The 15,971-nt window shown below is 45.9% G+C and overlaps 1 protein-coding gene across 1 annotated transcript in view; it reads right to left on the bottom strand.

The window, feature by feature from the left end:
* The window catches only part of LOC146181198 (tyrosine-protein kinase SYK-like), a 52,563-nt gene that overhangs the window by 14,645 nt on the left and 21,947 nt on the right, over positions 1-15,971 (bottom strand). Inside the window, exons 6-12 of the mRNA XM_084575722.1 lie at positions 13,269-13,460; positions 12,049-12,303; positions 9,509-9,814; positions 7,324-7,551; positions 5,184-5,400; positions 3,700-3,819; positions 2,819-2,925 (exon numbers count right to left, since the gene is read on the bottom strand). Of these exons, the coding sequence (XP_084431848.1) occupies positions 2,819-2,925; positions 3,700-3,819; positions 5,184-5,400; positions 7,324-7,551; positions 9,509-9,814; positions 12,049-12,303; positions 13,269-13,460 (1,425 nt within the window). The remainder of the gene's footprint in view (positions 1-2,818; positions 2,926-3,699; positions 3,820-5,183; positions 5,401-7,323; positions 7,552-9,508; positions 9,815-12,048; positions 12,304-13,268; positions 13,461-15,971) is intronic.

Here is a 15,971-nt window from a genome sequence, read left to right as displayed (position 1 = left end):
AGGCGACGTCATACCTTGGGGCGTCAGGCACCGACGCATTCCGGTTGGCGAAATGCATAGGAGGATAGTCAATGGAAGCTGCAACTTCAGGAGCTTGTGGGAAAGGCTGAACGGTAATCGCTTGTGGTGGTGAAGCCGGCCGTCTAGATACCCTCTGGACAGAGACCTCAGCAGATTCGTGCAGGGGAAGTGGGTTGAGCCGCAGGAGTTCTTCCCGCACGATTTGCCGGATCGTCGACGGAAGATCTAGTTGGGCGTGGTCATCAAGGCTGGCCACGGTAGGCACGTTGGCCAGCCGCCCAAATTTTGGCACAATACGACGCGTTCTCAGAGCTTGAAAAGCGCGGATGTGTTTAATGACATCGGAGACGGTTTCAAGGCTGTCTTTGGCGATTAAAAAGTTGTATACGTCAGCCGCGATACCCTTCAAAATGTGGCCGACTCTATCTTCTTCGGGCATGTTGGAATTGACACATCTGCACAATCGGAGGATCTCTTCTGTATAAGTGGTACAAGTTTCATCCGGCAACTGAGCTCTTTGGGCAAGGGTCTGCTCAGCCCGTTTTTTGCTCGGTACAGAGTCACCAAAACGCTCTTTGATCTCGGTGGCAAACCGTTCCCAAGTTGTCAAATTGTCCTCGTTATTCTCGAACCATGTCATCGCCGTGTGAGTTAGAAAGAAGACGACATTTGTGAGCATGGTGATAGGGTCCCACCGGTTGTACCGACTAACTCGTTCATAATGAAGTAGCCACTTCTCAACGTCCTCACCTTCCTCTCCTGCAAAAGGTCGTGGTTCCCGGTAAGGCTGGCAGGGAATAGAGCTGGAGGGGGCAGGCCTGTCACCAGCCTGGCTTGCAGCGTCGCGGCCGGCGCGGTTAGAATCGCTGTGGTCCATGATGTTTGGAAGCGGTGGCAGTCCAGCAAGGCGGCGACTACGTCGAAACTCCAGTGGTTCTTGCTGCGCCGTACTTGGGGATCGAACGGAGCACCTTCCACCAAGTTGTTACGATGAAATAGCAAAGGGGTGTTTATTTACAGTGATATGGCAGTGGGATAAGGTGAAGCCTACTAGCCCCAGGCACCAACGCTTCGTCTGCTTCTTCTGCCTCACCATCACCATCCCTCATCGTCGTCATTAGCGTGACAATATATATATATATATATACATACACGTGTGTGTGTGTGTGTATCTGCTACTACGATAGTTTACTTGCCACAGGTCGACAGTACACGTACACACGTACATGCACACACGCACACGTACACGCGTACACAAACACACACACAACACACACACACACACAAACACGTACATACATACATACACACACACGTACATGCATGCATACATACATACATACATACATACATACATACATACATACATACATACATACATACATACATACATACATACATACATACATACATACATACATACATACATACATACATACATACATACATACATACATACATACATACATACATACATACATACATACATAAAGTACGTACGTACGTACGTCCGAACGTACGTATACATACATACATACGTACGTACGTACGTACATACACACATTACATACGTACATACATACACACACACATACATACATACATACATACATACATACATACATACATACATACATACATACATACATACATACATACATACATACATACATACATACATACATACATACATACATACATACATACATACATACATACATACATACATACATGCGTGTCGACTTGTGGTAAGTGAACAATCGTAGTAATCGTAGTAGAAGATACATCGTCAGCGAATGAGTTACCAATCTCGAATAAATAATGGCGACAAATTTATCTACTCAGACACAACTTTTTTCCAAACGCTAAGCTTCGATTTTAAGGAGAGACAAAATAAATGTGCTAAAACTATTACAAACGTAAACTATGAGATTGCCAACAGGGTTCACGTAATTCGAAAAATGTGCCGTTATTCTGCGTGCAGCATCTGTTGTTTCTCACCCCAGCAACAATATACTAAACATGATATTTCGGATGTCCCTTCCCACTTTTCGGTGACCAGCGCCGAACAGAGCAAGCGTCTTTATGGATGGAGTTTCCCGAGTTGGCTTCTAAGATGACATAAAACCACTGGGCGCATAACATACACCCTAAACTTGTGCAGACACTCTCTAGCTGAACAGGCATACATCGAAGCCCAGTTTAATGGCTGTCAGCCGCTAATTGTCATCCAAATCGACGTTCTCATCACGTAAAAGAGATGTGGGAACACTAAACGTTTTGAGCAGGTTGTGCTGCACCCTCCACAACGCAAGCGTCTACGTAACAGCCAAGCGAGCGACATGATGACGCTCAGGGAGTTCGTGTTGAAGATATCTTCGCTAGCAAGGTTAGTTTTAGGAATCGTCTTGAATTATCGGCTTCATATATGGTGCATCAAGGACACTTGGCCACGTAGCAACAAATTTGTAGACGTCGCTTTCATTGCTTCCTTGTATTTTCATTTTGGTCAGAGTGGGTATAACAGTACCTTAAACAGTTTCTAACGCTCAGATAACACGTATTCTTTAGGACGCTGCATATACTTTTGCGCACACTCACAATACCGAGATTATCCATGTGAAGGTCGCACTGAAGAAGGCAATGTGCATGTCACATGGTCGTTGTCCATCCAAGCGGCGCGATATTCGCATAACGAGCAAGGTTATCTGCTTAAGATCCACTAAAGTCTCAAAGTTTTCGTTTGTTTACGTTCGCGTGGGCGAAATAATCTTCTCCGTAGCCGACAGTGCCTTACCCGATGGTCACCGACGATCGTGTCTCTGAGCCTCTTCACTGCAATCTGCACCTCGACGGGGCTGCTGCCGAACAAGGCACGGTGCACTTCGCCGAAATTGCCCACGCCTGCGCCAGGAAAGCACCAATACACTGTGTAGAGCACGCGAAAAAAAAGCAGCATCTGCTTGTAGAAGTCACGTAGTTTCATAGTTTCGTTTTTTCACGAATTACGGTACTAATCTTGCCCTAAACATTTACTTTTGCTTCTACAGTTGGTGCACTGACAAAAGTACATAATTTCCCAGTCAAAAAAAAGAAACGGCAAAACCGCGTCATCAAAAATACGTCAATATGTTGTGCAGTTTTGTCACGTCAGGCTTTTCGGATGTTCTGTAGTACCTTTCTGTAGTTCTGTAGTGCTGTTTTGTTGTAGCAAAACAAAATTATATTGTTACTACTGAAAAGTCTGGCATTATTACAAGATGTTCATTCTAAACAACAGCACATATATTCTGTTTTAACAACAGGAAAGTTTTTGTACATTTTTCCTACTGGGTGAGGTCATATATAAAGTGTACTGGAAAATTTCAGAGAACACGATGCCACCCCCCCCCCCCTCCCCTCTTCACCGTCCTGAGGAATGAAAGACCTTTCAGTGTCGTCACTGTGCACAGGTAGTTAATTCAGATAATGGCCTCCTAAAGAGGCTATAGTTAGAATTAAAGCATGCGTATTAAGGCTTATAGATTACGGTTCGGGCTAAATTTTGCCCGAAGTAGCGATGATATGGTGCGCATCTGCCAGTATTGCTTTTTGCACAAGCTTACAAAGATTTGCGTTTTGCATAGGCATGATAGCATTGGAAGCGAGCCCGTTGGAGAGGATCGCCGTGGCACTGACCGATTCTGTCTTTGAGAACGATGAGCTTTGGGTCGACGCTCATGGGGCCGCTGACAAAGCGCTTCATGGCTTGGTAGGCGGACTCTGACTCCTCTTTCGACAGCCACGGCTTCAACAAACCTGCGGTAAAAGAGCAGCGCAAAGAGTGCTCACTCTTGAGTCAGTTTGAGGAATTGCCCACCGCCACATGAAAATATCATTAAATTTCGCCTTGAAAATTTTGGCTCCTAACTTAGTTAAAAAGAATGGTCTTGACTGGCTCGCGCACAGAATTGGTATGATTGAAAGCGATTGTGCGGGCTATTAGAATCAAAACCCGATCTTCATTTGCGATTTTGAGGGTGGACACAAACTTGATTAACAAGCCTTTCCGTATCTTCCGTAGTTTTCCAAATGTCGAGCGCGTGAGTTGAATGAACCACAAAATGAGCTCTCTGTGCTCTTCTAGCCACTAAAATCGTCGTCTGTAAATGTTTACGAAAGAATGGGCCCCGAAAAAATAACAAGTTTTTACAGTATATTGTGCCCCAGTTAAAAATTAAGCATGCTGAACCCACATTAATAAAACGACCAAGTGCTGCCAGCACCATGACAATTCCGTCCGCCTGCTTAGCTTTGCCAGAAAATCGAGCATGTTTTGTTATTTTAGCGTTGAATTTCGTGCTAGTTGGCAGGCCTACATTGCGACCCGCTAGGCTATCCAAAGAGGTTGCACATTAATCAGATAATACTCAACTTTCTTTTTTTTACGACAGCTAAGCCTCGTAATTATATGCAAGTTGTAATGAATACTAAAACGAAACTAAGCTCAGGACACCTCATTGTCGTTGCCATTCTGAGATGACGGTTAACCCTTTTGTGTTTGCAACTGGCGCTTTTTTGCAGACGCTCAGTCTAACTAATGTCTCTATCATCGTCTTTCATCCTATTTCATCATGAGCATAATATCGTTGTTAGTGTTCAAACTTGGCAATTAGCAAAGCTCGTCCCGACGACGTGGTTTGGTGCATACGATGTGTTAAAGAACTATCGGACAGCGACGACTGCTGACGAGAAAGCAGAAATCCTGTGTTTTTTACTTTTTTTTTCGAACAAGAAAATCTGTTGCACGTTCGTCGTAATCAGCCGAGCTAATCCAGCACAGGGCAAAGCTCTTCGCCTTGGTCTTCAACAAAGTACATCGTGTGTCTTGAGCTTTGTCATGGCATGCTTATTAATCTCGTCCACTCAGCTGGCTGTGTTCTTCCGCGCTACGCCTCAAACATTTTAGAATGCACTGCTTTTTCCTAACGGACTGAGAGTTATATTGACTTTGTATTATGTATAAAGGCCATCACCTTCCTGATTAAAGTCAATATATTATTAATTCGCCTTTGTTCCCTGTACCTTTTTGTCCCTATTTCTATCAATGTCAACTCCAATATTTTCCTCTGCATATCTCACTCTGCTTTCAGGGTGTAAATGTGATATACGTTCACCCTCACCATCTGAGGTGGCGGCTGGTGGTAAGTATCGCTCTGGCGATGCCGGGGCACTTGAGTCTTTGTCCTTGGGCAGGGGGGGTATGTCTTGGACAACGTCTATGAGGCAGCCGATGGTGGGGCTGCCGCCGCCGCTGTCCGAGCCTGGCAAAGTGGCAGAGTCCGACAGGCTGCCCGCCGAGTCGATTTCCTCATACGGACCGTCTTCCAGATCGCCGCACTGCGATTCGAGGGTATGCACATTCTTAACCTTCCATGCCACTCTTACAGCCAGTATCCCGTGTTCTGTATCATTTTCCCGGATAACTGCATACACACTCTCTTCTAGCATAACAATGATCAAAAGTGGTCTCTGTGAGATGGCACATATTCACACTAGAAGCCTGTGCCCTTAATCCATTCTAATCCCCCCCAAACAAAGCACATATTTCTCAGCTTTTCAAAAACAGAACAATTTTGATTTCATTTGCACCGCTAGAAAATCGGGTGAGATAAACTCGTAAGCCCTACATACCAGTCGACTTACCCATGAAATGTGAAATGAGCTTTCCTGTATCTGTCTTCCCAGTTCAGCCCCTCAAGCGCGTGGGCATAGTTTGGTTGAAGTTCCGGTATTCGCCACCACAAGTTAATACCAATATCGCCAGCCTCATGTAGCTTCCATCAAAGTGAACAGTATGTCCAAAATAACGAGAAGTATAGAGCATAGGCTCAAAACGTAAGTCGGTATAGGAGACCTCAGAATACAGCGTGGAATTTTGGTTTCCCTTGGCGCTGCCTTATTTTTCACTGGACAGTCATGTGCACCCCGCGCAAGCACTCTGGAAGCTACAGCGAAACCAATTTCCGACTGTCCAGAAGGATGAAATTTTGACAGCTCCCTCCCCCGACGCAAAAGGTCTATACTTGATTCCAAGGTTAGATGATCCCTTTTAATGAAAGGGATGAAGACAACAGAGCACACTGTGTTTCAGAGAGCCGCGACACTCATTGTGTATCAGAGCCTCTTGCGAGAAATATTTTCCATGGAGGGAAAACACTGAATTAATTACTCTTGAATAATTATTTCCCGACTAATTTGAGCACTGAGTGAAAGTCGACATGCTAGAGCAGAATAAATATGCGTACAAACCATGTTTTCCCCAACAAGTTACAAAATACATGCAGTGTACCGGTCGAGTGCTAAAGCTACCTGTGCGCTTGTGTTCCTATATTGGCGTAATTGCATGTACGTCTGTTATTGTATCTGCTAGTAAAGAGAGCTTGCGCCGACTTTGATATAGCCGTCTTATTAAAGGAAGGCAGGCAGCCTGCGTGTTTTTACAGTCGGTATATCACCATCAGTATCGGCCTGCCCCGCGAAAAAGCTTAGCATGCCTTAACATAACAGCGACAGATTACGTGACATGCAAGTTACCTGTCATCTTGAGTACGCCCTAATTAAATGGACTTGGGTGGTATCCTGCACCGCTTTTGTACTAACAAGAAAAGCGCGCTCAGCAGCGGTGTAGCTGACGTAGGAAAACGCCGGACGATTAACAGGGCCATTTGTTTGATCTACACCAGCTACACCTGTGCAGCAAAAATCTATTGTAGGTATAGGAGATTTCCTACACTGCTGTAGCTGGTGTAGATTAAACAAATGGCCCTAGGGTGTTATCGTGCACCGTTGTTACTAACAAGAAAAGCGCGCACGGCAGCGGTGTAGCTGACATAGGAAGACGCCGGACGATTAACAGGGCCATTTGTTTGATCTACACCAGCTACACCTGTGCAGCAAAAATCTATTGTAGGTATAGAAGATTTCCTACACTGGTGTAGCTGGTGTAGATTAAACAAATGGCCCTAGGGTGTTATCCTGCACCGCTTTTGTACTAACAAGAAACAGCGCGCACGGCCGCGGTGTAGCTGACGTAGGAAGACGCCGGACGATTAACAGGGCCATTTGTTTGATCTACACCAGCTACACCTGTGCAGCAAAAATCTATTGTAGGTATAGGAGATTTCCTACACTGGTGTAGCTGGTGTAGATTAAACAAATGGCCCTAGGGTGTTATCCTGCACTGCTTTTGTACTAACAAGAAAAACGCGCACGGCAACGGTGTAGCTGACGTAGGAAGACGCCGTACGATTAATGACGCACCTCTGAGAAGAGTATAAGCGTGGGCGAAGGGCTCCGTGCCTCGTCGGGTAGCGGCACTGGCTGAGGGAAGGAGTCAAGGTCAGACAGCACCAACGCCCGCGTCGCCACACTGGGCGACGAGGCACTGCGCCGGCATGGGCCGCCGGGGTTGCACGAGGACGATGTTGCCGAAGAAGCCAGCAGAGGAGGACCCGGAGGAGGGCTCTCCAGCTCGATCAGGGGCGCCAGCTGAGGAACAAGAACGTGCTGGCAACAACCACACAACTAGCTTGAAGCCGTGACGAGCAGTTTTTGTTAGGGTCATTTGGGTCACGATCAAGTAGCTGCGTGAGCGCAAAAAAGCAAAGATGAACAACAGAAATAAGACGAAACACGCGACATAAATAAAAAAATGGCGCCTTCATTGCAAGAGAAAGAATAAGCACAGTCAAAGCATAACCTGACCTAATCTTGTTTTTATTAGCAAGACCTTTCTGTATACAGCACGTCTCATTCTGATTTAACCCTTCAAGCAGTGCAGGTTTACCAGAATCACTCCGTATAACTCTGGATAGGCTGAAGCCCCATGCATGGCCCAGCCGTTCATCAAAAGAAATGCCTTAGCAACACATACCCAGCCGTTCATCAAAAGAAATGCCTTAGCAACACATATTACAACATTGTTACGGTGTGTAGCCGAGATGTCGGAAGACGACGAGGATGTTTTTTGTACGCTGGGTGGTACGACGACGACACTGAAGCTTAAGTTGTTGTGTTGCTGTACTCTCGTGTTGCGGAGGTACTTCTGACACTGAACTGAGAGTCGTACCGCTGCGGAATGCCCCGTAACAATATGACTGAGTATCCTTGTCGACGTAGGTCACCTGTAGAATTCTACCTGTCTGCATCTGCATTCGTGCTTGCGCTGGTGCTGTGTATTTCGTTTGTAGTAATTTCGCCTGCTCTTTCTCCGTTCTGGACCTTAAGTTGTAGGAGAGACTATGGTGAAGTAGAAGAATGACAGAAATCGAAGTAGGAATTTCCGCTTCATGTTCAAAGAGGTGATTGATACCGTGTCTCTCACTTGTAAGTAGCTTGGACTTCTGTTTCGCATACTTCACTGCATGTCAGGGAATAATCTGGGACAAAAGTTTTCAGGACACGATAAAGGCAACTTTGCCGTGCAACTGAGCAGTTGCTTTTCCATCAGTAGATTTTAATATTTCATGTGACAGAGCGCGAAACGGACTTTCACCTCGACAGGTCAGCCCTCCAGACGTCTACTAATAACTGAGCTATCCGAAACTTTCCTTCCCGACCGTTCATATTGCATACATTATTTATGACACCTTATATTTCCTCACATAAACACACACTATAGGTATCCGCAATATACCTAAGTATGGCTCGGTAGTGAGACATGCATGGCCAAGCGGTCTGTGCGGAACTTCTACGGGCTGAGCTTATAAGAGGCACAGCTGCGATACAGTACAACTATCTGTGATGAGGTGTTTTGCTGCTAACGACGGGAAAAATGTAGCAAATTCTATTCTTGTTTATATGTCTTCTCTTGCCACAAAAAAATAAGGCACTTCGTGGACCCGGTATGTGTCGTCGAAGCGGACAAAACCAAGGATGGAACTCATTTAACGTTATACATGGGACGAGAGTCCGCGACTGTTTTGTTTACTCTATCCTTGTGGTTATACCTTGTCTAGTGGCTCCAATAGAGGCCTGTAATAAAATGCATAAGCAGTGATACCCACTCCGTTATCAACTTCCTCTACACACAGAACGCGCGTACTGCAACTACTTAGCTCCAAATGCGGCACTCTTCGTCTTCAAAACTTAGTACTCTGTTGATAAGACAGGTCACTGAAAAGCAGCTTAGGCGTACTGACTCATCTCACCTCATTACACACTATTAAAGGGAGGGCTTACGCCACCTGCACTAATGCAATCATGAAAGCGGTGTTTGTTCCTTTTTTTATATCCCATTCAATGATTGCCGAACCTTACAGGTATTATTTGAAACAACACTTTACCCTTCACAGGCAACTTGCCTTATCCTCTGGCTTATTTCTAACTCCTGCATTCAACCTTTCTACCAAGGGTTACTCGCGCAAATGGTCAGAATGATATTAAACTGGTAATGTTAACGGGCCAGATGTTTCATACAGATGTTCACTTTTCCCACCTCTTCTACGGGCTTCTCCTCTGGGACTTCCAATAGACGTGGTTCCTCCCCGACTGGCGGAGACGATACGGCCTCGGATGCAGCGGCAGCAGCAGCAGCAGACGCGGCCGCAGCCGCGGTCGCGGCTCGCTGCAGCAGGGCCTGTCTGTTGGCATACACCGGGTCGTCCTGGTAGTCCCGGCGCGCCAGTGAATGTCGCGGCGCAGGAACAGGCCGTTCGCACGAGTACTCGGACGGTACGGACGGCACGCGACGGGGCAAGGTCTGCTCCATCTCCGGCAGCCGTTTTCCGCCCGAGCTTTTCCGACGGAGGGTCTGCAATGCATCGCCAGCAATTTCGGAGGCGTGGTTATGCTTCAGGCAGTTTAAGAAGCTTTGTAGTGAGCTTGCTATGCTTGGGGGGTCATGGCAACGCCAGGACATTGCAATTTCTTGGTTGTTTCAGCCAAATCGCAGGAGCGCAATATTTAGTGTCACCATAATCTGTGCGCAGTCAGTATTGTGGGTGGTGTCAAAGACATTGAATTGCAATTATTCTCCTGCTCAGTACGTTTCTGTATTTGACGACTGCTTTCGAGCAGTTGCGTTGAAATGCTTTCGAATACCCTTTGACGTAATCACTGCCTCTAACGCCGAATGGCAAAAATGACATCTCTGTTCATATCTAACATTTTACGTTTTCGGGTCAGCTGCAATTATTAACAATGTTTCCGCAAGGACAAAGAGAGCATAATTTAAGGCGGCGTATGGTCCCCCCGCGATGGCTGGGTAGTTGGGGCTTGATCCTGGTCGTGACGACAGCATTTCGATGGAGGCGAAGCGTAAGACATTCATGAAGAGTAGTATGTTACAGTGCACGTTAAAGAACTCCACTTGGTCGAAATATTAATTCGGAGCCCTCCACAACTGCGTCCCTAAAAACCGCAGTTCATTTGGGATATCAAAGATCATATACCATACTATACCATACCGTACCATACCATACCATACCATACCATACCATACCATACCATACCATACCATACCATACCATACCATACCATACCATACCGTGCCATACCATACCATACCATACCATACCATACCATACCATACCATACCATACCATACCATACCATACCATACCATACCATACCATACCATACCAACCGTACCGTACCGTACCATATCATACCATTTCGTACTGTGCCGTACCGTGGCACAAAATACTGTACGTGGAATTTTTATGGTATATTGTGAAAAACAAAGGTATTTAGGAGCCTTATCAGCGCTGAGAATTTCCTGTGATATTTCAAAAACGACCGTTTTGCAGCCATTTAAGTAAGCTTCCCGAGACATTGCTATTTTGAACAGAATTTCACTTTAATGTTGATAAACATGTACACAATGTCAAGTTTCAGGAACGAAGGAACCGAACTTTAATTTGAAATAAATTTACTGCCACGTTCCCAGGGGTATTTTTGATGCTTCAAAACTTTTTCGTGCACCCACAACATGCCGGAGTTTCTAGCATAGATGCACCTTAAGCAAAGTTAGTTACATTTTCGACTATTCAGGTGCTTAGAATCCAGTTTTAGTCTTGTTTGTAACACTAACGTATACAGCTAGTATTTATTCTGAGCGTGTTTGAGGCTTGGAGCATGCTAACGCGTAACTCCGTGCCGCGTTTGGCAACTAATAAAGCCACGGTGGTGCGAGGGAGCTTTATGGCGCAAATCTACAAGCACTAGCTGAAGGGCATGAAAAATGCGTATAACAAGAAAAACAATGGTCACTGCAGTAAAGGAAAGCATCGGAGGCTTGAGAGATTGTAAAAAGTATATGGGCTTTGCTGATCATGTAAACTGAATAAAAACCGACCGGAGAACATTACACTTCTTTCTAACCTTTGCGCTTCGCTTTCAGTGTGCCTACAATGCATTACTATCACATGCACGCTCATTTGAATAGGGACGAACGAAAATAACAGTTTTTTGAAGTTTTTGACACCGACAGCCAGAAATTGTGTTCCGGTTTGTCTATGGGAAGCCTCCGCATGATCGAATACCAGTAACGGCGGCCGCATGTCAATGGTGGCGAAATGCAAAACACGCTCGATTCCGGCACAACATGAATGCACAGTAAATGACGGCATGTCATCTAAATTATTATGGAAAGATGCACCAACGCTTCTTTCATCGTCGACGTACCACCTGGTGAACTGAATCCCATTCCACCACCTTTAAAATGCCATACGGTATCCTACAGCACAATATCGATCTATTCAGCACATCTGTGCAACACATTTTATACTCCATACTAGGCAACTTTCGACAGCGAGCGCGATAACTTAAAGAAAAAAGTTTATTCTTTTTTTAAGGAGACGCCCCACTTCTTACGAAACGCGAAACGGGTATAGTAATTCGCTCAAATAGATGTACTTTGTGCCTCTGGCTGGTGCTTCACACCAAGTGACGTAGAAAGTGCACGTGACCGAATCACCCTTGGAGAGTTCGCCGTCGTACCCTCTGCCACCAGCGCTCCGGGCTTCCCGAGTCGCAGGCACTCGCCTTTCGGTCCCCGTCTCCCGAGAACAGGTAGCTGATGAAGCCCGGCAGCAGATGGTCGAAGCTGGACGCCTTGTGCAGCCGGCTTCCGGTGGTCGAGCGCCGGCCGCCCGAAGAGCCGTGCGCAGCCGCCGACGAGTGGCCGGTGGTGGCACACGGCGCCACCACCGGAACGTGCTGCTGCGGCGGTGGCGATGAGCACGACAGCCGGGATGGAGCCCGAAGCCGAGGCATGGTCCGCGACCGCTCCATCGACTGCTTTGGAGGTGTAGGAATCCACAGAGACCCAATGAGAATAGATGCACTGCATAGATGTACGTCAGCGCTGTCTACAACTCCGGGCAAGCGCCTATAGCGCAGGTGTTTACGCGGCGCTTCCGGGTAGCTAGAGACACTTCTTGCCCGCACTATCGACGAGTGTGTGCTTTTAGCACGGTTGCAAACAGGACAGCTGCTCAAGGAGCGTTGTGCATTTGTACCACCGCTCTGTTTTTATCGCTGCCAATGCCTCTCTAGTGACCGGCCAAATGATTTTTTATTAGGGTGACCGTCCCTGCCCTTGCTTTATGCCCGGATAATTAATTTTTCAGTGGACCGTATAGACCGGCCTCAAAGGCAACCACTGTTCATTCATTCATTCATTCATTCAAGCTTTATTTTTCAAAAAGAAAAGAAAAACTGGATGGCCTCTTGGACTAAGAGTTAAGTAAGTAGCTTGACGGGGCCCACGAAGCAGATACAAGGCAGTGTTGCAAGGAGCAAAAATACATAAACATTTACAGCAGTACATACCACATACTCAAGAAATTAACAGCAAGAACACGATAAAAGACAATGTAATTAAACATGCATCACAATAAGACAGGAACTGAATATTCAATAGACAAAGTAATATAATATTACAGTGTGATAGTATAGGATGACAAGCAAGCAAATATCATTGTTCATAATTTCGCAGAGTATTGCTTTGGCGTTAGGTCGTTTGTGTGTTAAAAATTGGCGCTTGAAATTAGCGCGGAAATGTGGGATTCAAGCCATATAATTTTCGTCAATCTCATCGTAGACAGAAATCGGCTGAGAAGGAGGGGTAAATGTTAGTCTGCGTGGTACGCTCTCGGCTCTTTGAGTAAGCTTTTGCAGAACGGTGTAGGTGAAGCGGTTCGCGCGCATTCCCGAATCCGCCGTTCAACTACCCACTAAGTGAATGCATATTCTGTGCTCACCTGTGGCGCGATGCTGGCCACCAGCCGGTTGAGGATGCCCGTGCGAGTGGTGGTGGTACCGAAGCTCCGGCGTGCCTCCACCCGTGTGGCAGCCGATGATTTGTTGGCCGCCAGATGGCAGTCGGGACGCACGCACGCCTCGGTCAGCGGACACCAGAGGCCGTCGCTGAACAGCGTGTAGTGGCTGATCAGCTGCGTCAGTAAAAAGAGACGAGGAGGGGCTTCAGCGCAGCCCATGAATGCATGTACTTTGTGCCTCGAATAATACCTGATTTATGTTGTAATCCACTGTAGAGGAAAGGTGTTGTCCGACTATGGACTGCGCGGGATGCAGTGCGCGACGAAAAGAAAACGAGCTTACTGGATCACCGAAAGTAAAGCGAACACAAGAAGAAAAGTACAACGAATAGCGCCCGGCTGACAAGTGCGGCTTACTAGAAGAAACGACCAGCCCAGCAAACCAAATAACGCATGCGTATCAAACGCGCAAACGAAACACGCAAACGAAACACATACGTGACGAGTCATCAGAGTACTGCGAGTACACTGAAATTTATCACCACACATAATATATGTTCCTTACAACCTACAAGCGCGCACTTGTGCTTAATAACCTAACCTCTTTATGTGTGAATATTGGTGACGATGCGCCCATGCACTTGTGAATTCCTTCCATAACGTGCTAGGCCGTGACAGGTTATTGCTACTCACAAATAAAGAAGTTAGCTTATTAAGCAACAATGTGCAGGTGTAGGTTGTAAGGAACATAAGTTATGTATGGCGATTGATGACAATGTTCTCGCAGTAATGCGATGAGTCACCACATGTGTGTGTGTGTGTGTGTGTGTGTGTGTGTGTGTGTGTGTGTGTGTGTGTGTGTGTGTGTGTGTGTGTGTGTGTGTGTGTGTGTGTGTGTGTGTGTGTGTGTGTGTGTGTGTGTGTGTGTGTGTGTGTGTGTGTGTGTGTGTGTGTGTGTGTGTGTGTGTGTGTGTGTGTGTTTCGCACGTCTAATATGCATGCGCCATTTCGTTTCCTGGTATGCTCGTTTGTTCGAATAAACCGCGGATGTTAGTCCAGCGCTGTCCAGAGTACGCTTGTGTTCCCTTGTCCTTCGCTGATCCAATATGTTAGATTGGAACTAATTGGTCCATATGGTCACCAGGGGAAAGAGCAAAACTGTTATGGCAGAAGTATATACGTACCTGGCTCTGCTAATTTTCAAAGCAGTACGGCTTAATTCGCTTTTTTTTTTTGCAATTTCCTTTCCGCTGTCAGTTGCCTCCACCCAGTTGTGAGCCTGCCTCTACCATTATCTAATACAACAAAGACTTACAATCGCCTCATTTGGCAGATAGTAAGGTGAGGCCAAAAGAAAATATCCCCAACCCGCTCCCCTAACGCGTGTAGAACAATGTGACTTTGCCCCTTTCATCGTGAAAGTATACCAGAAGCCGCTTACATAAAGTACCAAGGGCTGGCACTAATAACAGCCCGAGTCCCACTCCATCAAAAAAGTGTTTATGGCAGGATGTAAATGGAAGCAATGTGTGAAGCTCTAGATGAATGATTACCATAAATCGTAAACAAGAATTTTCGACATTGCAACATCCATTCAAGACTACGAATAAAATACTCGACAAGGTCACTGTCACATATAGAAAACCTAATAGTTGCAAAGATGAAAACATAATGTCCGTCGGAAGCTATTTGTTTTATTGGGATTCGTTTTTGGAGAACGTTTCTAGTAGCTTCATAACTACAAACGTGAAGATGTACGGTATAATGTTCATACGCGTACACGCCTCTTAAGCCGAGAGCTTCACGGGTATAAGAAAAGAACCACCGCATATTTCTCGCGTTCTATTCTGCTGTAATGATATTTCTGTAGACAGAAGCATAGTATCAATGCGGTTACAAGAGGATTTAGTGAAGGTACGAATAGGACTCAGTGTTCAATGTAAAAGTGCGCCCTGTAATCCCTTTTTCCTCAGTTTTCATCGACTGTCCTCTTTGTGTAACAGTCGAAATATTCAAATAATACCAGGAATTGATCCAAACCACGGCTCTGTGTTAATTAAAATGCATAAAATGAGAAATTGTTGCATGTACTTTTATCTGTGCTAATGCATTACGACAAATAAAAGCAGTTTCTAACTGCTAGAACTTTTGCAATGAGTTACACATGCATAGTGTGCATAAGGTTAACTTCATTACGCGCTCAGTTGAAATTTAGAACAGCGGTCAGCAGATGTTCGCACTGCGTACCTTTTCCAAGCACACCATTCAGTTAAGAGAAAGGACAAATGATTTGACTCAGCCAACTAAAGAATATATCGAGTGAAAGCGCCCAAACCCTTACTATGCATGAATGCTTTTGGAATTTCCGACCTAATTTTTGGTCATGGGACACCCGAATTTCAGTGATGGGCCAAGCCTAATTGGGGGTGGATTAAGTCGGTTTTTAACGTGGCTGAACTGAATTTTTCATTTGGTCAAATTTAATTTGGGCGACTGTCCATCTGAATTTTGCGCTAGCCGAACCACGACGTGAGTTGCTGGCGGCTTACAAAGCGCAGGGGGTAATCCCGGACAGCGTAGCTGTGCTCCTGTGGCCGCCGGGCTGTGCGAGCGTCTGCGAGCGAGCTCACGTGAGCTTGTGTGAGTACATCGAACAGGCGGGCTTGATGACCCGCCTATTTCACC

This window comes from Amblyomma maculatum, chromosome 8 (assembly GCF_055883805.1).
Source record: "Amblyomma maculatum isolate TAMU_Amacu chromosome 8, ASM5588380v1, whole genome shotgun sequence".
Classification (NCBI taxonomy): Eukaryota; Metazoa; Arthropoda; class Arachnida; order Ixodida; family Ixodidae; genus Amblyomma; species Amblyomma maculatum.
The sequence above is the reverse complement of the archived record's forward strand: the minus strand, read 5'-3'. Positions and strand labels throughout refer to the sequence as shown.